General features: G+C 58.1%; 1 protein-coding gene across 1 annotated transcript; it reads right to left on the bottom strand.

The window, feature by feature from the left end:
- Positions 1-208: 208 nt before the first annotated feature.
- Positions 209-22,677, bottom strand: MEIOSIN (meiosis initiator). The gene is made up of 14 exons (XM_039509763.1): positions 22,555-22,677; positions 20,312-20,394; positions 17,131-17,221; positions 15,927-16,020; positions 13,549-13,701; positions 11,072-11,287; positions 10,541-10,652; positions 9,694-9,794; positions 8,809-8,961; positions 5,816-5,892; positions 4,721-4,840; positions 4,116-4,351; positions 2,707-2,796; positions 209-963 (listed from the first exon to the last, which is right to left on the bottom strand). Exons 2-14 carry the CDS (start codon positions 20,392-20,394, stop codon positions 765-767), a joined length of 1,725 nt encoding a protein of 574 aa, XP_039365697.1. The 5' UTR covers positions 22,555-22,677; the 3' UTR covers positions 209-764.
- Positions 22,678-23,490: the final 813 nt, after the last annotated feature.

Here is a 23,490-nt window from a genome sequence, read left to right as displayed (position 1 = left end):
AGAGGGGCGTGCGCCCCACACTTTGGGAAACCCTTATCTAAAACATCCCCTCCTGAGAGCTCATCTTCAGGAGGCAGAGAACTACCCCTGAGCAGCCCAACCACAACCCCTGCTGCTCTTCCTGCTTTGAATAAACCGGGAGGAGAGGCGAAGGGGGCTGCCCCGGGCGTGGGTCTGTGAACTCGGACTGGAGCCAGAAAACCTACAAATGAGCTTTATTCTAAAACCAATAAATAAATAAATACATACATACAACAGCTGTCAAACTATTCCAGCAACGAACAGAATCCAAAACAAGTCTGGCCTGAATCGGTGGAGGAGGTTTTATTTTGGGGGGAATCTAATCCTCCACTTAACCACGGCTACCCTTGTGCCCAAGCAACCCTCCCTCAGCTGGTTGGACAGGGCAGTTTGGAATTGACCGGATCTACGGTCAGCCTGGGGTCAGCTCTCTCTGATTGGCACAGTGGGGTCTAGTTATGGCGGAAAACTATCAGAATAAATAGGATTTTAATTAAAAACATGAGCCGCCCCTCCACACCCACCCACAATTTCTCCTTGCCAGAGCTAAACAAGAGGCCAGTCTACAAACCCCGAAGCCTGGTCTCCCACCGGCAACACACACGCTGTAGCCCGTGCCCGTTCCCAAGCACCCTTGTTCGTTTCGATGGAGCAGCAGGCGTCTCCGAAGGAAGGGAGAGATGCCCCATCAGGGGATGGGGGCCCCAGCACGCCGGGTGGGAGGGGCCCTGTGTTGCCATCCGTCACACTGACTCCAGGGCTGGGTGTTGGAGCGAGCGGGGCGGGGCTGGCGGGCCCAGGTCCCGGGAGCCGAGGGATTTCTCGGCCAGCAGCAGATGAAACGGCTTAGGAGCCTCCATCTCCTCCTCCTCCTCTCCCCCGCTGGAGAAGTCCTGCTTCACAATGCGGTTGTTCAGCCTGCTGAACCTCCGGGCCTTGACGCTGGAAGAAAGAGGTGAAATCCAACCGGACGGCCCTCTGCGTCCGTTCCCTCTGCGGGCTCGTCACCGTCCGTCCCATGGGCAGCTGGCAAACGACCGCCCGGGCTGATCAATTGCCTTGAGCCCAGAGGTTGATAAACTCTTCCCATATAGCCCTGGCTAGTGCCGGATGGGACAGCCACGCGCCTCGGACAGGCAGCAGGTGTAATTCACTGGGTAATAAAGGGCATTTGTGGTTGGGGGCCAGGACTCCTGGGTTCTATTCCCAGCTCTGGGAAGGAAGTGGGGTTTAATGCAGGGAGACAGGACTCCTGGGTTCTATCGCCAGCTCTAGGAGGGGAGTGAGGTCTGGCTAGAGCAGGGGAGCTGGGAGCCCCCACCAGTTGGGAGGGGATTATAGTACTTATCTACGTCCCACTTAGGCTTAGTTGGTGCTACGGAATCCAATCCTGCTCCCTTCTAACCATTTTAGGCTCTCTGCTCGTCAACATCTCCTTGGGGACTGGGGATGGAATCGGAAGCTTTTCACTTCTAGGTCCCTGGTGTGAACCCACCAGGCTGGATCTCACTCTATTGGCTCCTATGTGTAATGAGTTAGGGGGATCTCAGCTTCTAGTGTACAACTGTCCATGTGGCAAAATCTGCTCCCCTGGGAGCCCCTGAGGTGACCTGTGTGGCAGGGCTAAGGCAGACTTTAGGGACAATGGGGTCCACTGGAAGGTCCCTGGACTGGGACTCGGGTAACCTGGGTTCTAAGCTTGGCTCTGCCATTGGCTTGCTGGGTGACTGGAGGCAAGTCACTGCCCCTCCCTGAGACGCTGTCTCCCCTCCCATTGCTGTCTGTTCAGGCTGCAAACTCTTCAGGGCAGGGGATGTCTAACTCTGCGAAGCGCCCGGCGTGACGGGACTCCAGTGTTGGTCAGTGTGTGTCTGGGCAGCACCTGGCCTGATGGGGCCCCAATCTCGGTCACTGTGTGTCTGGTTAGCACATGGTGCGAGGGGCCCTGATCTCGGTCACTGTGTGTCTGGGCAGCGCCCGGCCCGAAGGGGCCCTGATCTCGGTCGCTGTGTGTCTGGGCAGCGCCCGGCCCGAAGGGGCCCTGATCTCGGTCGCTGTGTGTCTGGGCAGCGCCCGGCCCGAAGGGGCCCTGATCTCGGTCGCTGTGTGTCTGGGCAGCGCCCGGCCCGACGGGGCCCTGATCTCGGTCACTGTGTGTCTGGGCAGCACCTGGCGCGACAGGGCCCTGATCTCGGTCACTGTGTGTCTGGGCAGCGCCCGGCGCGACAGGGCCCTGATCTCGGTTGTTGTGTGTCTGTGCAGCGCCCGGCCCCAAGGGGCCCTGATCTCGGTCACTGTGTGTCTGGGCAGCGCCCGGCGCGACAGGGCCCTGATCTCGGTCACTGTGTGTCTGGGCAGCGCCCGGCGCGACAGGGCCCTGATCTCGGTCACTGTGTGTCTGGGCAGCGCCTGGTGCGACGGGGCCCTGATCTCGGTCACTGTGTGTCTGGGCAGCGCCCGGCGCGACAGGGCCCTGATCTCGGTCACTGTATGTCTGGGCAGCGCCCGGCCCGAAGGGGCCCTGGTCTCAGTTGAGGCCTATAGATGCTGGTGTAATAAAAAAAGCAGCTGCAACATTGAGCCGGAACAGCACGTGGTGGAAATTGGCACCTTCCCCGGAAGATCTCCCCCCACACCAGACTGACTCCCACGGCTCTGATGGGGTTCTCCGAATGCCGGCCTTACCAGTACGGCCTCCTTTCCTGCTTCGTCATGGTGCGCCACAACTGTGCCAGCTCCCTGGTGGCTGCGGTGGACGCCATCCCTGGGCAGGCACTGAGGGGAGAGAGCACCAGGAACTCAGAGTTCTCCCAGAACAGGCGTGAAGCAGCACACGTCTGCCTGGCCTACCAGAGCCGGTTGCCAAGGCAATGCCCAGCAGCTGTATACACATTCCACCCACCTTGCCTTCTCCATGGACACAGAATTTAACAAACATCCAGGGGAGTGAAACCCAAACACCTGCTCTCTCCAGCTGGTTGCTATGGACCACGGCTGCGTGCCGAGCTCTGGCAGGTCAGTCCCGCCACATGGGCAGTAAAAAATCCAGCCTGGGATTGTGCCAAGGGGAAAGGAGTGGCTGAAAGGGCATTGGCGTGCAGCCTCCGTCATAGACGGTAAGGCCTGAAGGGACCGTTCTGACCATCTGCTCTCCAGAGACCCCACCCAGCGATTTGCGCTCTGAGTTGGCTCAGGTTAGAGCAGATCTTTTAGAACAATGTCCCACCTGATGTAAAGACTCCGAGTGTGAACCTCCCCCGACCCTGGGCCGGTTGTTCCGGCGGTTAATTCTGAATTTCTCTCACTTCAGCACCTATCTGTCAGATCTCGCTCTGCCTTTGTCCACTGGGCTGAGGAGCCCCTGGCTCGTAGCCATCTCCTCCCCACAGAGGGGCTGACAGACCAGGATCAAGGTCAATGGGGTAAATTAAACCGATTGAGCTCCTCTCGCCCTGAGGCAGGTTTCTCAAACCGTGGGTCATTCCCGCAGCTCTTTGCTCAACCCTCCCCAATCCGTCAGCATCCTGTTGGAAGTGGGAACGCCAGAACTGGCCCCAGCATCCCTGTAACGGTCGCCCTGCTGCATACAGAAGTAACTGCCCGCCGCCCCTGTTTCTATACTCCCCCGCTCGTATAGCCAAGGACTGCGTTAGCTGCTGCATCACACTAATACTCTGTGGTCTGTCTGTCTCCATCAGGTGTCTCCGGTCTGATACTTGGAGTGCCAGCTCTTTGGGGCAGGGACTGTCTTTGTGTTCTGTGCTTGTACAGCACCTGGCACAAGGGCCTGGTCTGTCACTCGGGTGCCGAGGTGCTACGGTAATACACCTAATAGCAATAAACAATGTACAGCGCCGGGCATAATGGGGTTCTGGTCCATGACTGGGGGCCCCTAGGTGTGACCGTAATAGAAGTAATAAGTAGCAATAAGAATCCGTAGCTTACCTTCCCTGAGTCCTATTGAAGCCAATGAAACCTAGAGCACACGCTTAAAATTAATGCTGAGGCTCGAGCGCTTTGTAGTGCCTGGACACACGGCCAGCTGGGTCAAGCGCCTCTCTCCAGCCCGTGACACAGCGCCCCCTCCTGCTTACCGGATGTACTGCTTGCGGTTCAGCCGGCAGAACATGATGAAACCATTGACGCATTTCTTCTTCAGCTGCAAGGGGGACTGGGACTTGCTGGAGGCCTCCGGCTGCCGCCCGCCTTCCCCCTTCTTCCTCTTCCGGCCGGCAGCAGGCGGCGGCTTCGTCCGCTTGTAAGGGATCCAGGTGCTGTCGCTGTTCTCGTCGCTGGAGGACACGGAGCGAGCCGGTCCGGGGCTGGAACCCTGGCGGGCGGAGAGAGGGGTGTGTGGGGGGCAAACACCCAGGCAGGCCCCTGAGATTGGGACGCTGGGGAAAGGAAGGGACTGGGGGATGCGTGCCGAAATCTCCTAAGCCACTTTGGAAGCCTCAGCCTTGGAGTGGAAGGGAGAGAACACCCCAGCGGGCTCTGCTTCCACCCAGCTCAGAGGCTCGGTATCTCATCCAGTCCTTATACAGCCACTGTATCCACCTGCCCTTTCCCATTGTTACCCTAAGATTGCAAGATTTCAACCCCTACCCCCCAAAACCCATCTTCTCCCCGTTTTCACAGTCTACAGGGCAGCGCCATGACCCCGGCTTCCTTCCCCCCCATCCCCATCCCATCTTCTCACCTCCTGGAGGAGCTGCCCGCTCCACACCCCCATGAACTCCGTCACTCCCGAGCTGGGGCTGGAGTCGGTTTTACTCGCCTCGCTGTAGGAGAGGTAGCAATGGTCCAGCGAGAAGGCGGACTGGAAGAGATTGCGGGAGTTCAGCGGAGTGTCCGGAAGCATCTGATGTGGGTCGCGGTGTGAAGGACAGGGGGGCGGAGGGGGGTGTTGGGGAGAAGAACCCGGCAAATGAAAAGTTAAGGCTGAAATGTTCAGAAGGCATCTGGGAGCCTGATTCCCATTACAACGCCCGGGCTGTCCACAGGCGCGTGGGAAAAGCTCGGCCTGCGTCCATAAGCCTTGACTGGCCTGTCTAATCCTCCCAGGCCTGGGCTGCTCAATCTTCAGCGAGGAATGCTGCAGGTTTCACCTGCCCCGCCCCGGACGCATCCCATTCTATGGGCAAGGCCTTCTCCAATGCTTCCCTGCAGCCTCCGCTCAAAGGGCTGGATTGCAACCCCCTTGGGTACCGAGAGTGCCCAGCACTACAGGGCCCCAGTGCAAATAACAAAGGGGGATGAGACCCTCGCAGCTCCAGACCCCAGCGGCAGGGCAAAGCTCCCCGCAATCACCTCCATTAGCCCACCCCATGGAGGGGACTCACACGACTCATCTGACCCTGGGCCTCTCTCGCTACGGCTGCCCCCACGGAGGCCTGATTAACGCCAGCAGCGATGGTGGTGATGGGAATAGCGCCCGTCACAAAGGCCGCCCACATCCAGCCCGTAAGAGCAACCTAGTGGACAGAGCAGTGGACAGGGGCTCGGGAGAGCTGGGCTCTATTTCCGGCCCTGCTGGGTGACCTGGGGCAAGTCATTTCCCCGCTCTGTGCCTCAGTTTCCCCAGCTGGAACACAGGCTCCGGCCCTCCTTTGTGCAGCACTTTGAGAGCTACTGATGCAAAGGGCCGTTATTATTATCATCCACATCCGAGCCTGACTTTGTAGCACCAGAGGAGGCTGTATGACAATATGCAGCCGGGAGGCGGGTTCTGCCTGCTAACAAGGAGAGGGAGAGGGACCGACAGGGGACTCAGGAAGGGGCTCCCCCCGCCTACCTTTCTCAGCAGGGTCCCAGCCAGGCTGTCAGAGGAACCAGCCGAGTCTGGGCTCAGACATACGTCCTCAAACAAACCTGCCGGAGAACAAGACACACCCCTTCAAAACAAGTAACATCAGCGCAGACCTCCCATGGCCTTCCCCCGGCAAGGACCCCGGCCAGGAAAGAGGGGAGCCCCCCCCCGCCACCAAAGGCCACGCTGCAGGGTAGCAATGGATTCAATGATTTCCTCTTGCCACATGCCCCTCTCAGCACGCACACCAGCTGGTCGCTAAGGGTCTGTCTACACGGCAAGTGGAGGTGGGAACACAGCACGTATAGACGTCCCCAGGGCTAGCTCTGAACTCGCTGGTGCCAATAAAGGCAGCAGTGAAGCCGTGCCCGGGAGGCTGGGTACGTACTTGAGTGACTAGCCTGGGCTGCCGTGGGCTTACAGGCTATCGCCGTCTGAGCCAGCCAGAGCAAAGCTAGCGCAGGGATGTCTGCAGGGGCTGCAGCCCGTCCCATAACTGCACTGCAGATAGACCCTCTGTAGCTCATTAGCCTAGGGATGAAACGCTTGGGGTGTGTGAGGGCCAGGGTTCAAATCTTGGTGGAGGATGGGACAATGATGGGGGAGGGAAATCTCCGGCCCAGGTCAGACTGGATGATAAGAAGGGTCCTTCTCCCCTTGCCACCGTCTCCAGGATCCCACACGACCCACCACAGAGAGGATCAGACACTCGGGATGGAAGCTGCCACGACCTGCCATTGGCTGCAGTGGGACTCCACCTGCAGGGGCTGAATCTCTCTTTCTGACCCAGCCCAGGGAACAATGAGAACTAAAGCAGGGAAGGAGCCAGGAGCCAAAATCCGAACCAACTAGCTGATCAGTCTGGAGTTTGGGACCTGACTTCCAGCATCTCGGGTGCTGCCCAGCTCTGCAGGGATGCCCGGCTCGAGAGACAACAAAAGGCCAGTTAAGTTTGTGGAGAAGAATTTCAGTCAGTCTCCGATAAACCCACCCCAGCTCCAGCAGCAGAGCCCGCTGCACAGAACAGCCTGGGTGCTCGGTGCAGCGTTCCCGGGGCTCAGGGGATAAGGCAGCAGCATCTCTCTAGAGCGGTGGCTCTCAAACTTACCAGTTCAGGCCCCCGTTCTTTGTATCGATAGTCGTTTACACGTCCCCCACCCCCACACAACTACATATGCCGTCACCCAGGTCCGAAGGCGGAGTGGAGAGCAGCAGTTGCTGGCTGGGCACCCAGCTCCGAAGGCAGAGGGGAGAGCAGCACCTGCTGGACAAGCTCCCAGTTCTGAAGGCAGAGCGGAGGGCAGCGGCTGTTGGCTCAGCACCCAGCTCTGAAGGCAGAGGGGAGAGCAGCCGCTGCTGGATGAGCATAGGGTGACCAGATAGCAAATGTGAAAAATTGGGATGGGGGTGGGAATTAACAGGAGCCTATATAAGAAAAAGACCCCAAAATCGGGATTGTCCCTATAAAATTGGGACATCTGGTCACCCTAGACAAGCGCCCAGCTCCAAAGGCAGAGGGGAGAGCAGCGGCTGCTGGACAAGCACCCAGCTCTGAAGGCAAAGCGGAGAGCAGTGGCTGCTGGACAAGCACCCAGCTCTGAAGGCAGAGCGGAGGGCAGCGGCTGCTGGACAAGCACCTAGCTCTGAAGGCAGATGCTGGATGAGTGCCCAGCTCTGAAGGCAGAGCGGAGGGCAGTGGCTGCTGGACAAGCTCCCAGCTCTGAAGGCAGAGCGGAGGGCAGTGGCTGCTGGACAAGCTCCCAGCTCTGAAGGCAGAGCGGAGAGCAGCGGCTGCTGGACGAGTGCCCAGCTCTGAAGGCAGAGCGGAGAGCAGCGGCTGCTGGACGAGTGCCCAGCTCTGAAGGCAGAGCGGAGAGCAGTGGCTGCTGGACAAGCATCCAGCTCCGAAGGCAGAGGGGAGAGCAGCAGCTGTTGGCTGGGCGCCCAGCTCTGAAGGCAGAGGGGAGAGCAGCAGCTGTCGGCTGGGTGCCCAGCTCTGAAGGCAGAGGGGAGAGCAGCGGCTGCTGGCCAGGCACTAAGCTCTGAAGGCAGCACCACGCCAGCAGCAGCACAGAAGTAAGGGTGGCAATGTGAAAAGTGATATTCGTCAATATCACTTTCCACAGCAGACTTAGCGCCCCATTGCCACCCTTACTTCTGTTCTGCTGCTGCCACCCTGGGGCTGCCAGCCAGAGCCTCATCTGCAGGTGAGGGATTTGGTGGAGGGAAAGGAGAGAGCCTGGGCAGCAGGGCTCCAGCCGTCACCTTTATCCCCACCTCCCCAGTGTGCACGGCCCTTCTGCACAAGCCCCAGCCACCCAGGGCCGACAGCCAGAGCTCTTCCCCCCGCCCCAAAAGAAAAAGCACACAGCTCGCACCTCCCTTGACACATTCCCATGCCTCCCTTCGGAGGCCTGCCCCACAGTTTGAGAACCACTGCTCTAGGGGCGTGTTCCCACTGGACAGTGCAGTCTGGGACTTCCCTTGCACTATCGCACTGTCCACTCCGGGCATAACTGCGCAGTAAGCGGGTGCACTGCAGATTCACACCCTAGCTTGCGACACAGCAACTCGCCACGTGCACGTGGCCAACCTGCTCCTTCGGCTGAAATCGTACAGGGCCAATCCCTGCAGCCGAGCCTCTGCTGAAGCCTGTGGCAGCTGGAAGGACTGTGTACGGCATCTGATACAAGAGGACCCTGATCTCGCTTTTTCCACTTCTCAAGGAGAGCGTGACTGGCAATGGGGGAATCCAGCCCCCCACGCGGTCCCCACTTGGCATCCCAACGACGCCCCCACACGCCGCAATGACAGCTGTCCTTTCTAAGGCACGCTGCACAGCTCTCACTCGCTCCCCACCTCTCTTCCATGCCAAGGTTCGTCGCTCGCCTGCTGGGAATCACCACGGCGCCGCGACCGATCCTGGCAAGCCCCTCAGACCCCTCCAGCCGCAAGGAGGGATGCGGACACCCCTTTACCTTGGGACAGCTCCTCCGTTCCCCCCTGCAGAACATGCCCGGGAAGCAGCCGTCCAGGAGAGGAGAACAGTGAGGGGCTCAAGCCCAGATCCTTACTGGCCCAGCAAGCCCCGATTTGGCCTCCGCTCCCGGGAGAGCACAGGAGCAAGCTCCCTGCAAACCAAAACATAATTTACACAGAAATCTCACTGGCTACGTTTCCGCTACCCTCTGCCCCCATTCCCCACAATCTGCCAGGAGAACTTGGGCTGCGCCACAGCAGCACAGCTGGAGACTTCCAGGAAATAGACTAACTTGGACCACTAAGATGCTGCTGGATTTATTATTTAAAGGACGCTTGTTAACTTCCTCTACCACTTGTCAACTGGGACCTAAAATCTCTGCCCCTCCTGCCCCGCCCCGATAATCAGAGGTTATGTTCTCACTTATTTAGCCCCTTTAATAACTGATGCCCCGCATGACCTCTGCAAGTTCAGGGTTTTTTGGTTTGTTTTTTCCCCCAGGTTTTGCAAATAACGAACGTGGAATTTTGTTATGTGTTACTTCCATCTTGTGCATGTGTTTCCATTCATTGTGTTCCCTTGTGTGTTTGTATTTGATATAAAAACAAACAAGTTTAAAAAGGACGCACGCAACGGATATGTCCACATCCCTTCTCCCAGCTGGCTGTAAATGAACACACTGTGCTGTTAGACGGGGGGACCGTTCAGGTCTGAAAGGGCTGACGAGGGCTGTCTCCCAGAGCCTGGACACACAGATGCTTGGCGCCCAACACAACTGTCTTGGCGGGTGCTACTTGGCTACATGAAGAGCAGCAATCTGTTGCAGCCTAAGGGGCCTTTGCCCTCTCTGCACGCTATGGCCGTAGACTCCGGCAGTACTCACCATGGGAACTACACACAGGGGACTGGGTTGAGAGCCAAGGACCAGCATCCAGCCCATCCTCCTCTTCCTCCCCGCAGGAATAATACTGCACCAGCTCCTGCCTGGAAGAGCAGTTTAGAGACGGCCTTGGATTGCAGCTCTGTCTCCCCTCTCCCAGAGCCCCCGACAGAACTGCTCGCAGCTCTGTGCTGCTGGCCGCAAGGGGCTGAACCAAACACGTGCTGCTTTAAGAGCAACTCCTAGTGTCCTAGGGCACTGCTGTGCAGTGGGGTAGGGCGTACCCCCGCTTCCTGGAGATTTTCAGCTGCAGCCTCCCGCCCAGGGAGGGTCGGAACTAGGGAGATCGCTCTGGGTACTATGGCTGATCCTCTTTGAGAAGTGCCGGCTGGGAGCAGGCCTCTCCTTCTGGCTGTCGGCAGGTTATATCCGAGCCAGCAGGCAGGCGGCAGAGAACCCAACTGTACGTGAGACCCAGCCTCGCCTTCTGCCAGGTACGGCCGCGGGAGCCTTCTCCTTTGCCAAGCATGCTGGGGACGCTGTAGGAAGTGGGGCAGCATAAGGCTATTCCAGTTTAAGTCTCTCCCAGCAGGGGGCACTGTGGGGAGCAGGGGAAGACCACTGGCTGGGGGTGGAGCTCCCAGCTACTCCAGTCCTAGCCTCCCCCAGCAGGGGGCGCTGTGGGGAGCAGGTGCCAGCTGTGGAGGGCACCCCCAGCAGTAATCCGGAGTCAGGGTTTGAAAATGCTGCACACTGGCTGGAGAGCGGCTCCAGGTGCAAATTGGCAGAGCCGCATTGAAGTCACCAGAGCCACAAGTTTCCATGGTCAAGCTCCCCCACCAGCTCTTACCCCAGCAGAGCAAGGTCCGGCCCGTCGTACCGACGCTGCTCCCGGTAACTCAGCTGAGCCTTGCAGGTAGAACAGACGTCATCCTCCTCCTGGCTCCCATCTCGGTCACACCCTACGCAAACACACATGCACACTTTGTTCCTGCTCCACCAGCTGCTGCGTCCCCCAGCAGTGGAGACTCAAGGTTACAACGGATCCAGCCCTGGTGATGGACGCTACGGCCATGGCTTTTTATAGGAATGGGGCCAGATGCTCCATGAGTGGAAATGGGCAATGGGGAAACATCAACTCACACCAACTGGGGATCTGGTGCATCATCTCTGCTAACAAGGCCTGGATTTCACCTGCACCCTGTGTTGCCACGGACCCCTGTGCACGGTGAGGGCTGACGCTCCCCAGAGTCCCGTGCATGTTGAACGTGGCAGGGGTGAGACGCTCCCTTGACCCGAGCAATGGGCGAGCTCCCATCAGCTCCCATCTCATACCCACTCCTGCAGGAGGTGCCCAGCAAAGGACGGAGAGGGACCGCACCTGCTGCACAGCCAGGAACGCCGCCTTCTGTGAGCCGGCGAGACCCCAGTGCCCGGTCCCTTCGGCTGAACTGGAACGGAAGCTGCTTCGTGCCAGGAGAAAGCACGGCCCCTTCGCCTGCCGCGTGCAGATCTGCCTCCGTGCGCTGCCCAGGCTGCCAGGGCGATTCCACCAGGCTCAGGCTCCGACGCGTCTCCTTGTTCGCCCCCCGCCACTCTGTGAAGGCAAAGGGCACAGTAATCTAGACGGGACCATGTCTCTGCTTTCCTGGCCACTCGCCTAGGACACAGGGCCAGATGAGCCCCGAGCTGCATCGCCACATGGTACAACTCCGGCATGAGGGACATTTCACCTGCCCTGGGCACCCATCAGCTCCAAGCTCAGCTTGTGAGCACCTCCCTTCCCCGAGAGCGCCACGGTAACGCCGCCCCAGGCTTCCCGGACATCAGCTCAGCAAGCTTCACAGATTACTGTGAGCAAGGGAAACGCTAACAGGCCAGCTGGAAAAACTGACAGAGAGAGATTAAGGGACATGCCCACAGTCACAGAGCAAGTTAATGGCAGAACTTGGACCAGAACTCAAGGGTCCTGCCTTCCACTACCCTGCTCCAACCACTAGATCCCACTCCCCTCCCAGAGCTGGGGGGAGAACCCCAGAGCCCTGGTCCCAGTCCCCCCTGCTCTAACCACTAGACCCCACTCTCCTCCCAGAGCTTGGGAAAGAACCCTGGAGTCCTCCCAGCCTCCCCCTATTCTAAGCCACACTAATTATTTCCCTGCATCAGCCCTTTGCTGGGCCAAGCAACCCAAGGACCCAGGTACACCATTCCATGGCAAGAAACCCAGGAGGTGAGCTGGGATCCTGACCCTTATGGGGGTGACACATGCACGGGACGGGGGGAAGGATGGGGCGGGAGGAGAGGGAAAGTTTTGCATAATTGTAACAGCAGCCCCGGCTAGCCACACTCACCAGCTGATGCTCTGGAGGTAACCTCAGATCTGTGACACCGAGGCTGTGTCTACAACGCAGGTGGGGGGTGTTCTTCCCACCTCACGCAGACGTACATGTGCATGCTCTGCTCGAGCCAGCGTGCTAAAAAACAGCCATCTGGCTACCGGGGCACAGGCGTGGGCTAGCTGCCTGAGGACCACCTGGTCCAAGATCCTAGGGGAGCACACCGGCTTGAGCAGAGCTAGCACGTGTGTCATGGAATCAGAGAAATAGCCAGCTGAGAACTCTTCGAGCCCAGCCCTGAGGCCAGACCAAGCAAACCTAGATCAGTCCTGACAGGGGTTTGTCCAGCCTCTTCTTAAAATCCTCTCTGGACGGGGATCCCACAGCCTCCCTGGGGAGCCTGTTCCAGAGCCGAACTCCCCCGAGAGCTGGAAAGTTTCTCCTCATCTCTTACCTAAATCTCCCTCGCTGCAGATTAAGCCCATTGCTTCTTGTCCAACCTTCAGTGGACATGGAGAACAATCGATCCCCATCCTCTTTATACCAGCCCTTAACGAATTTGACAACTGTTCTCAGGGCCCCACTCAGGCTTCTTTTCTCAAGACTAAACGTGCCCAGTGTTTTTTAACCTTTTCTCCTAGGTCAAGTTTTCTAAACCTTGGATCATTTTAGTATCTCTCCTCTGGACTCTCTCCAAACTGTCCACATCTTTCCTACCCTGCGGCCCCCAGAACTGGACCCAGTGCTCCAGCTGAGGCCTCACAGTGCCTGGCGGAGCAGGACAGTTACCTCCTGTTAATGGATCAGCCTGGTTAGCCGCCAGACCACATCGCTGACTCAGATTCCACTGGTGATCCATTATGACCCCAGATCCTTTCCCACAGTATGACCACCTAGCCAGTTCGTCCCCGTGTGGTAGCTGTGCGCTTCCTAAGTGCAGCACTTTGCACTTGTTTTTATTGAATCTCATCTTGTCGCATTCCGACCGATTCTCTAATTTGTCAAGGTCGTTTTGAATTCTGATCCTGTTCCCCAAAGTGCTTGCGACCCCCCCGCCCCGCTCCGGCAGCTTGGTGTCATCCGCAAATGTTACAAGCATCCTCCCCTCTCCGTTACCCAAGTCCATAATGAAAATACTGAATAGCAGCGTATTGTGTACATCTACCCAGGCTGCGAATGACGCCTCCCAGCTGCAGTGCGGATGTACCCCGAGTGCTGTAGGGCCTTCCTAGGGGGAAATGGCCAGTGACTTTCCAGCTGGGAGTCCGGTGCTCTGCCCTGCCAAAGGCAAGGGCTCAGGATGTTGAAAATGAAGTCAAGAGCCAGGGTTGGCCAAAGCGAAGCAAAGAGGGGGGGGTCCAGCCACTGGAGAAGAGCTGCTCCTCCTAAGAAATCTCCCCTTCTTTCCCTTGGCTGTCCCAGGGCAGCAGAGATGGGCCTGTCCCACAGGAAAGAGGGGGAAGGAGAGATTGCTCTGCAGAGCGAGGCTAGGGGGAATGGCTGCTCCTGCTTCTGTCCCAACCTGATCTGCGGGATCGCTTTCCTTTGCGGGGTTTCTTGCCAACGTTCAGGAGCTTGGCTCTCCTCCTCCGCGGGGTGATGGGCGGAGTGCCGTCTCCGCACCCTCGCTGACAGGCGGACACCTCCGCACATCTGGATGCGCCCGCTCCAAATTCTGCAGGATGAGGGGAGAGCAGAGCGGGTCAGAACTCCCCCAATCCAGCAACCACTTCAGCTCACCAGGAGCCCGGGGCGAAAAGGGAGAGAGAAAAAACGCAGCTTCCGACGATCACTCAGCTTGTGAAGATGTACATGTTAGCCCTGCTCAAGCTAGTACAGTGGCTCTCAACCTTTCCAGCCTCCTGTCCCCTTTTCAGGAGTCTGATTTGTCTGGCATATCCCCAAGTTTCATCTCACTTAAAAACAACTTGCTTACGAAAACAGACATCAAAATACAAGTGTCCCAGCCACACTGTTATTGAACAATTGTTGACACTGTACTTACTTTTCAGTGTATAGCAGCGTTTCTCAAACTGGGATCAACTCCTCCCCCTCCCTTCCAGCGCCTCCTGCATGCCGGGGAACAGCTGTTCTGCGTTCTGCAGGAGGCGCTGGGAGGGAGGGGGAGGCAGAGGAGCGGGGACGGGGCACCCTCAGGGGAGGGGGCAGAAAGAGGTGGGGAAGAGGTGGAGCGGGGGCGGGACGAGGGGGGGTGGGGACCTTGAGGGAAGGGATGGAGTGGGGGCGGGGCCTGGGGCTGAGCAGGGGGGGCCTTGGGAGTCCACGAAAACCTTTTAAATGAAAATGGGTGTCCTTAGGTTGCTAAAGCTTGAGAACGGCTGGTGTACAGTATATAGAGCAATACAAACAAGTCATCGTCTGTATAAAATTGTAGTTGGTACTGGCTTTGCTAGCGCTTTTTATGTAGCCTGTTGTAAAACGAGGCAAATATCTAGATAAGCTGATATACCACCTGGAAGACCTCTGCGTGCCCCCAGGGGTACGTGTGCCCCTGGGTGAGAACCACTGAGCTACTGCACTAAAAGCAGCCGTATGGCCGTGACGGCACGGCACAGGTTGCCACCCGAGTACGGACCTTGAGATTCGGACGGGGCTGTACTTGGAGTGGCCAGCCCATCCCAGCACCCACGATGCCGCAGCCACACTGCTTTTTTCGGCATGCTAGCTGGAGCGGTGCTAGCGCGTACGTCTCTCTGAGCTGGGAATTACACCTCCCAATGGCTCAGAGGAGCCTGTCACAGGCACAGTGCCCACGGAGAGCAGGTCTGGGAGACAGAACCGATCCCTCCTGGGGCAGCTGGCCCCCACGGGCAGCATCGTCACAAAAGGCCAAGGACTGAAAGGGTCACAGAGACCCCCCCCCGCCCCCCAGGGTAAGGTCAAGAGGGGTGGGGGTGGGGGCTTGAGCAGGACCCTCGGCTGGTTCTGCAGGCTCTGGTTTCCAGGAAATTAAAATACAGAATGAAAGCGTCAGCTATTTGGGGCAGGGGCTGGTTTTATTCTGTGCTTCTACAGCACCGACTGCAATGAGGCCCTGTTCTCTGTGGAGGCTACAATAATACAAATAATAATACATTTGGAGGGCCAAACCCACAGGGAACGATTTAACAGCCAGCGTGACTGGGAGACACGTGCCCCCGTGGAACCCACTGCTCCCCGCAGGTACGCGCACCATCCCACAGCATTCAGTAAGCAGAACGACCAGCCCCTTGGCTAGAGCGAGATACCCACAGGGCCGGAGCAGCTCTGCTTGCACAGCCTGGCGGAAGCAAGGGCCGGGGAGGCAACCAAATCAGAAGACTCTGAAAATAAAAATGCCTCTGACCGAAGTGCTGGGACACAGATCGCCTGGCCTAATCCTGCACTGGATTCCAGGACACTGGACTGAATAGGACCCTCCTGAGGCTTTTCCCAATCACGTCACTCTATGGCCAAGACACGTGTGTGTCTGTGTGTTGGGGGGGGGGAGTTGTTTGTTGAACTCTTCACGCAGCCCTAAAGGAAGCACCTGCATAAACACTCCAGAACTGAGTGGAGAGCCCCAGAAGCCAGAAGGACAGGGGACCAGACAACTGCAGGCACAAGGAATTTGGAAGGACTGGCTCCCTGTCCAGGGGAATTCTTACCACCTTTCAATGGGCTTCTCAGAGCTCCAGTTGGTTTGCGTTAAACACTCACAGAAAATATTGTATCTCCTACTCGGAAGCCCCCGGTTGCCCCTTTGGCTGAACAATGCACGTACGGCAGATCTCCTCTCTGGGTTATCCCACATCCCTGCTGCGACCCGTGTCCCTACACCGTCCCTTGGCTTCCCTCCACGCAGCAGCTCACGTCCCTTTCTCCCTCCCCCGTCTCCCTTCACTGCCCACGATCCCTTACCTTCTTTCTCCCCACACCGGAGCAGGGACCTGGCGGTGCTGATGCTCGCCTGCAGATGCTCAATGTAGCGGAGGACGCGCAACAGGATTTCCTTCTGTTTCAAAGGGAACACACACTCAGGGAAAGGTTTTGTACTCGCAAGGAGTGTTGGTAGATGCAGCACCTGTGGCACAATTCTGTGGCAAGACATGAATTCTACCAACAAAACCCACAGCCACTAATGTCCCTGGCCCTCCACTGCCGGAGAATGGCTGGGAACCTTCTCTGATGGTTACTTGGTAATAATGAATTACACCTTCTAGTGTGCGTGCGCACCTGCGTAAGACACACCCATCTGCAAAACAAGACCATGAGGGGGGCTGGTTGGCTCACGGGATGGGACGTGGAGCCGTTTGCCTCTAGACTGCCCAGTTCCCACTCAACTCAATTCACTGGTGACCCAAACAAGCTGCCACGGGACGGCTGTTGTGTGGATTAAGTTGCTCTTCTGCCCAGTTCAATGAGGGTAAGTATCCACATCACCAAGGGTTGGTACGAGCTGGAAGGCTCAGCAGAGAAACCAAGGACTTATCAAGCTCCCGTTTCGTCCTTAATGGTGGGTCCCCCCCAGAACAGAACTGAGGCAGGTGAGCAAAGCGTGACTGTGAGGCAAAGCATTCCCTGCACATTTCTGGCCCACAGCTGTTGGGAGGATACAGAACGTCAGCCTCTAAGGCTGCAAATCCAACAGACCCATCCACAAAACGTTTGCTTTTTAAAAACCCCACAAGGACGACTTCAGTGAGGAAATTCTTCTCCTTGGTTTATTCTGGGATGGGGTTGGCAGCCTGCATATAGGACCCAGAGTCTAAAGGCTCGTCTGCAGGGGAAATTCACGGGAATAGCAAATTCCAGAATAGCTCCCGCCGTGGACATTGTATTCCGGAATAATTAGCGTGCTTCTGAAACAGAGTCATTATTCTGGAATAAGATCGCAGAAGATCGCCCAGCTGTTTGTTCCCTTCAAGAAGCCTAGAGGTTTAACAGCAGCAAGGCTCATAGCCTCTCTTCCTCCAATAGACTGAAGATCTCAGTCTTCCATCCCGCCTCACCTATGCGTTCCCTGTGTCACCTTATTTCTTTAACATGCTCCCTTGCTTCCCTCTGGAACGTTATATGCGGGGAAGCAGCCGTCGGGGCAGCAGCTCACTCCGGCCGGCAGTACCTTGGTAAGCTTTTTGTAGCTGGTGTGCAGAGGAACAGGCAGCATCTGAGCCAGCTCTCGGAGCGTGTTGGTGTAGTTACCACGTCTCTTTCTGTTCAGGGATAAAAGAAGGTCAAACAATCGCTTCCAAGTCCACTGGCAAAAAAGCCCTTTCTGGTAATGCTCCCTCCCCTCTGACGAACTGCAAAGCTCGCTCAGCTACATAGACGAGTGGCACAGACGTAGCTCTGGGATGTGGAAACTGCAGACGAACGGCCTGCTCACACCAGCACATTTTCACACTCTGTAGTAACAGTTGCCCCAGCCCAGATCCTCAAAGGTATATAGAGTTAGGCCCCTACATATTTTTGTGGAACTGGGTCCGGGTACTATCAAACAACTGCATCATGCATCCAAACGGGGCAGATATAAGCTTATGCAGGCAACTTTGACCGTGGCATTTCCTGACTGCTGAGCACTTGCTCCTTTCAGGCTTCACACAAACTGGGTAGCCGTCAATAGAGGTCGCACAGGCAGTCGAACAAGCACTGGACTGGCACTCAGAAGTCCCGGGTTCTAGTCCTGGCTTGGCCACTGACCTGCTGTGTGAACTTGCGCCAGTCCCGTCACTTCCCTATGCCTCAGTTTCCTCTCCTGTACAATGGGGATAATGAGACTGGCCTCCTTTGTAAAGCGCTCTGAGACCTACTGCTGGAAAGAGTCCCGTACACCCATACAGCTTATTCCCCTTCCCTCACAGGAATCAGCTCTACCAGTAGAAACACAGCTATACCGAAATCACTGTATTCACGCTAGAAACGTCCCGATTTAGCTAGTCCAGCACAGTTCAAGCAGCACAACTTTTGTGTGGAGACGAGGCCTCAAGGACTGGCCCTCTTGCTGGAACACTCGAGTTCTGGTGAGGACGCACAAGAAAGAATTGTATCCATCTAGCTCCCTCCTGGGCTATGCCTTAACTGTGAAAAGAGGTGAGTTTTTTCATGGAGTCCGCTATCTTTGTAAACTCCTAGTGGAGACAAGGCACAGGGAATCTTTACCTTGTTGTGGCTAGTTGAGATAAACCCTATATCCCCCACCTGAAGTTGACCTCAGCTAGCTACCCTCAGGTAAAAACTACATGAGGTAGTAGTTGATCACAATGGTCCCTTCTAAGCCTTGGGAATCCTTGAATCTGTGAATCTCCACTAGGAGTTTATAAAGAGATTCCTAGATTCCAAGGCCAGAAGGGACCACTCTGACCCACTACATAACACAGGCCAAAGAACGTCTCCAAAATAATTCCTAGAGCAGATCTTGCCCAAAAAACCAACATCCAATTGCCAGTTATGGAGAATCCACCTCGGCCCTTGGTAAATTGTTCACATGATTAATTGTTCTCACTGTTAAAAATTTAAACCTTATTTCCAGGCTGAATGTGTCTAGCTTCAACTCCCAGCCATTGGATCAGGATAGACCTTTGTCTGCTAGATTGAAGAGCCCATTATTAAATATTTGTTCACCACGTAGGTATTTATAGTCTCTAATCAAATCATCCCTTCACCTTCTCTTTGTTAAGCTAAACAGGCCTGAAACCTGCCTTATAGCGATAGACTCAAAGAGCTCAACTTTTCTTCATTCTTGCAGCATGACCCCTCTCCAATTTATCCACATCCTTCTTGAACTGTGGGCACCAGAACTGGACAGAATATTCCAGCTGCTGGTGCCAAATATAGAGGTAAAAATAATCTCTTTGCTCCTACTCGAGAGTCCCCTGTTTATACACCCCAGGATCGTATTAGCCCTTTTGGCCACAGCATTGCACTGAGAGCTCATGTGCAGCTGATTATCCATCACAGCCCCCAAATCTTTTTCAAAGTCACTGCTTCCCTGTGACTTTCGGGGTCCCCAAACACTTCCCCAGATAGAGCCCCACATCTTGTAAATACGGGCTGCATTCTTTGTTCAAGTTAGACAGCTAACTTGATGGAAGAACACACTTCTTTTTGCTGTGACAACACAGCTGGGTTGGGTCTGCAGGGCTATCTGTAGTAAAAACCTATTTCCGCCACTAAATCTGCATTGCTTTGTCTATATTCAAAGTTCCACCTGCTTAACAAAAGGCGCAAGTTTTAATAGATTTTTGTTAAATCAGTTCAAAACCCTGTGTGGACACTCTACATTGGATTTAGTTTGATTCCTTACCAAGGTAAGAGAAATTGGTATAAGCCTGGTTATAACTGAATATAGAGCATCCACACAGGGTGCAACAGTGGTTGAAGCAGTTTTTTTGAAAGCAACTGAAAGTGCACTCCGTGCAACTATGAATATATTAATTATTTGTAGCACCACCGCACCCCGGAGCTGTACAAACACAGAAAAAGACAGTCCCTGCCCCAAGCCAAGGGTCAACAGATGGAGACAGACAGACGGACGGGAAGTATAAGGAAACAAGACAATGCCAGTCAGCACAACGGGCAGTGGTCTTGGCACACCAGCAGCACTTTCAGCTAGGAATCACAGAGAGGAGCGTTTTGAGGCAGGTTTTGAAGGAGGCGGCTTTGCAGATGTTTACAGGGAGCTCCTCCCAAGTGTGAAGGGCAGCAAAGGAGGAAGCACAAAGATGCTTGTTGGAAAGTTTCCCTGGTGGGTGACGGAGGCTGGCGCCATGGGCCCGTTGGAGGAGGGAGTTAACAACTCGATAGCAAAGAAGAGACGTTAGGTCAGGTGGGGATGGGCCACGAAGGGCATGGAAGGTGAAGAGATGCTATAATGCCCATCACTGTACTCGAGCAGGGGCCTTTTTTTTTAGGCTAGCCCCTTTCCCTGGCGCACTGATCCACTGATACATATTGACAATCTTGACTCCATCCTAACAACGCTTTGTCTCTAGGAATGATAGAGCTGCTCAGAGAAATCACACTGCACGTATCCCGTGAGGAGTGCGAAAGCTATTTTAACGCCACACAGCACAGTAACACAGCACTTTAGGACAGGAAGTGAAGAACCCCCCCCTGAACTTCGCTCCCAGTTGCCAAGGACAAAGCGGGCATAAAACGCTCTATTCTGGGACTGCTTTGCACCGGCATAAGTGACTTGGCGTGTCAAGAAGGGGTTTTGAATGGGGGCAGGGTCCAAAGCCAGGGGAAATCTGGTCTCTGGCATGGAAGGATTAAGCCCTAACTGCCCTGCCCCACGTCCTCACCCGTCTCTGATGGTTCCCAGCTGGCAGCTGCTGCGCTCGGGACACGGCTCCCAAGGGCCAGCACGCCCGACCTGACCCCACATCTGCAATGGAGAACAAAGGGAAAAAGAAGGGGAATTCCAAACGCTCCCGGACCAGGAACCAGATGGGGAAACGGGGAGCCCATGTGTCATCCCCCCACCCCACTGGACAGAGGGTGGGATGAGGCGGGGGTGCAGTAAATGGGGGTACGTCATCAGCTGCGAGAATCAGGGGCAGATACACAGGAGAGGGGAAGAGAACTGAGCTGAGTGCAGGGGTGGGGAAGATATGAGCAAGACCATCCTGCCAGGCTCAGGAACACAAAGGAGGGCGGCAAATATCACCTGCTCCTTTCGGGGAGAGGCAAATATTGCCCCCCATGCAATAGGGAGGGGGGCAGTAACGCTGACACCAGCATGGACGAGGGAGGCAGCTGTTACTAGACCCAGCGCTGGGGAGTGGGGAAGAGAGACAGGCCCAATCTCCTGCGATGGGGGGAGCTCTGAAAGGCAACTGGGGGGGGAAGATCTCAGGGGAGTGGTAAGCGGGCCCAGCCTGGGACACACGAGGGGATGCCAGGAGGGGGCTGGGGGCAGTCAAGAGGCTATGGGGGCTCCTGAGGGGTATGGGGGCTCCCAGGAATGGGGGAGCCAAAGGCAATGGAGGGGGGCCCCTGGGAGGGCTCGGGAGGAGTCGGGAGGCGGCACCCTGGGGGGTGAGGGGAGACCCCTGGGGGGGTGCCAGGGGCCATGGAGAAGGGGGGGGTCCCTGGTGGGCTGATGGGGAGCTGTAGGCAGGGGCCAGGCGGAGCCTCTTGGGGGTGATGGGGAGGGGACCCGAGGCAAAGGCGGAAGGGGGCTCTTTGGGGGCTCTGGGGCAGGGTGTGGAGGAGGCTGCCTGGGGCTGACGTGGGGAGGGGAGGGGCGGGGGTGACGGGGAGGGGACCCAGAGGCAAAGGCGGAAGGGGGCTCTCCGAGGGGGCTCTGGGGCAGGGCGAGGAGGGGCTGCCTGGGGCTGACGTGGGGAGGGGGCAGTGGGGGTGACGGGGAGGGGGACCCGAGGTGATGGCGGAAGGGGGAGCTCTGGGGCAGGGCGAGGAGGGGGCTGCCTGGGGCTGACGTGGGGGGGAGGGGGCAGTGGGGGGGTGACGGGGGAGGGGGACCCAGAGGCAAAGGCGGAAGGGGGCTCCGAGGGGGCTCTGGGGCAGGGCGAGGAGGGGCTGCCTGGAGCTGATGTGGGGTGGAGGGGAGGGGGCAGTGGGGTGACGGGGAGGGGACCCGAGGCGATGGGGAAGGGGGCTCTCTGAGGGGGCTCTGGGGCAGGGTGAGGAGGGGCTGCCTGGGGTTGACGTGGGGAGGAGGGGACAGTGGGGGTGGTGGGGGAGGGGACCCAGAGGCAAAGGTGGAAGGGGACTCTCTGAGGGGGCTCTGGGGCAGGGCGTGGAGGGGCTGCCTGGGGCTGACGTGGGGGAGGAGGGGCAGTGGGGGTGACGGGGGAGGAAGGGGACTCTCTGAGGGGCTCTGGGGCAGGGCGTGGAGGGGGCTGCCTGGGGCTGACGTGGGGAGGAGGGGGCAGTGGGGGTGACGGGGAGGGGGACCCCGAGGCGATGGGGAAGGGGGCTCTCTGAGGGGGCTCTGGGGCAGGGCGAGGAGGGGGCTGCCTGGGGCTGATGTGGGAGGGGAGGGGGCAGTGGGGGTGATGGGGAGGGGGACCCAGAGGCAAAGGTGGAAGGGGGACTCTCTGAGGGGGCTCTGGGGCAGGGCGTGGAGGGGCTGCCTGGGGCTGACGTGGAGGGCTGCCTGGGGCTGACGTGGGGGAGGGGAGGGGCAGTGGGGGTGACGGGGAGGGGGACCCCGAGGCGATGGGGAAGGGGGCTCTCTGAGGGGGCTCTGGGGCAGGGCGTGGAGGGGGCTGCCTGGGGCTGACGTGGGGAGGGGAGGGGGCAGTGGGGGTGACGGGGAGGGGGACCCTGAGGCGATGGGGAAGGGGGCTCTCAGGGGGCTCTGGGGCAGGGCGAGGAGGGGGCTGCCTGGGGCTGATGGGGGAGGAGGGGGCAGTGGGGGTGATGGGGATGGGGACCCAGAGGCAAAGGTGGAAGGGGGACTCTCTGAGGGGGACTCTGGGGCAGGGCGTGGAGGGGGCTGCCTGGGGCTGACGGGGGCAGGGAGGGGGCAGTGGGGGTGACGGGGAAGGGGACCCCGAGGCGGATCAGGCTCCCGCACCTTACCCGGGCGGGCCGCGAGCTCCCGGGAGCGGGGCGAGGCGCGAGGACGAGCCGGGCCCGGGGTCCAAGACGGGGGAGGGGCGAGCGGGACGCGCGGAGGGGGCGGGGCCCGCGCTGTCAGGGGCGTGGCTAGTGCAGAGGGGCGGGGCGTGGGTTAGTCAAAGGGAGAGGCTGGGGTTGGGACAGAACCTGGGGGCAGAAGAGGGGCTGGGGTGAAGACTGGGTGGCAGGAGATGGGGTTGAGGCAAAGGCTGGGGGCAGGAGGGGACTGGGGACTGGACTGGGCAGGAGGGGGCAGAGCCTGGGGGGCAGAAGATGGGGCTGGAATGAGGACTGGGTGGCAGGAGATGGGGTTGAGGCAAAGGCTGGGGGGCAGGAGAGGGGGCTGGGGCAGAGCCTGGGGGCAGAAGATGGGGCTGGAATGAGGACTGGGTGGCAGGAGATGGGGTTGAGGCAGAGGCTGGGGGCAGGAGGGGACTGGGGACTGGACTGGGGGCGGGAGAGGGGGCAGAGCCTGGGGAGCAGGAGAGGGGACTGGGGCAGAGCCTGGGGGGCAGAGGACAGGGCTGGGGTGAGGACTGGGTGGCAGGAGATGGGGTTGAGGCAGAGGCTGGGGGACTGGGGACTGGACTGGGGGGCAGGAGAGGGGGCAGAGGCTGGGGGCAGGAGAGGGGCTGGGGCAGAGCCTGGGGGCAGAGGACGGGGCTGGGGTGAGGACTGGGTGGCAGGAGATGGGGCTGGGGGGCAGGAGATGGGGCTGGGGCAGAGGCTCAGAACAGGAGAGATGGGGCTGGGGGGCAGGAGAGGGAGTTGGGACAGAGTCTGGGGGGCAGGACAGGGGGTTGGGCTGGGGCTGGGAGGCAGAAGAGGGAGCTGGAGGTTGCATGAGGCAGGCATAGTTCTTCTCTTCCCCCCACGAGGAGCCAAGAGGGGT

This window comes from Mauremys reevesii, linkage group 22 (assembly GCF_016161935.1).
Source record: "Mauremys reevesii isolate NIE-2019 linkage group 22, ASM1616193v1, whole genome shotgun sequence".
Classification (NCBI taxonomy): domain Eukaryota; kingdom Metazoa; phylum Chordata; order Testudines; family Geoemydidae; genus Mauremys; species Mauremys reevesii.
The sequence above is the reverse complement of the archived record's forward strand: the minus strand, read 5'-3'. Positions and strand labels throughout refer to the sequence as shown.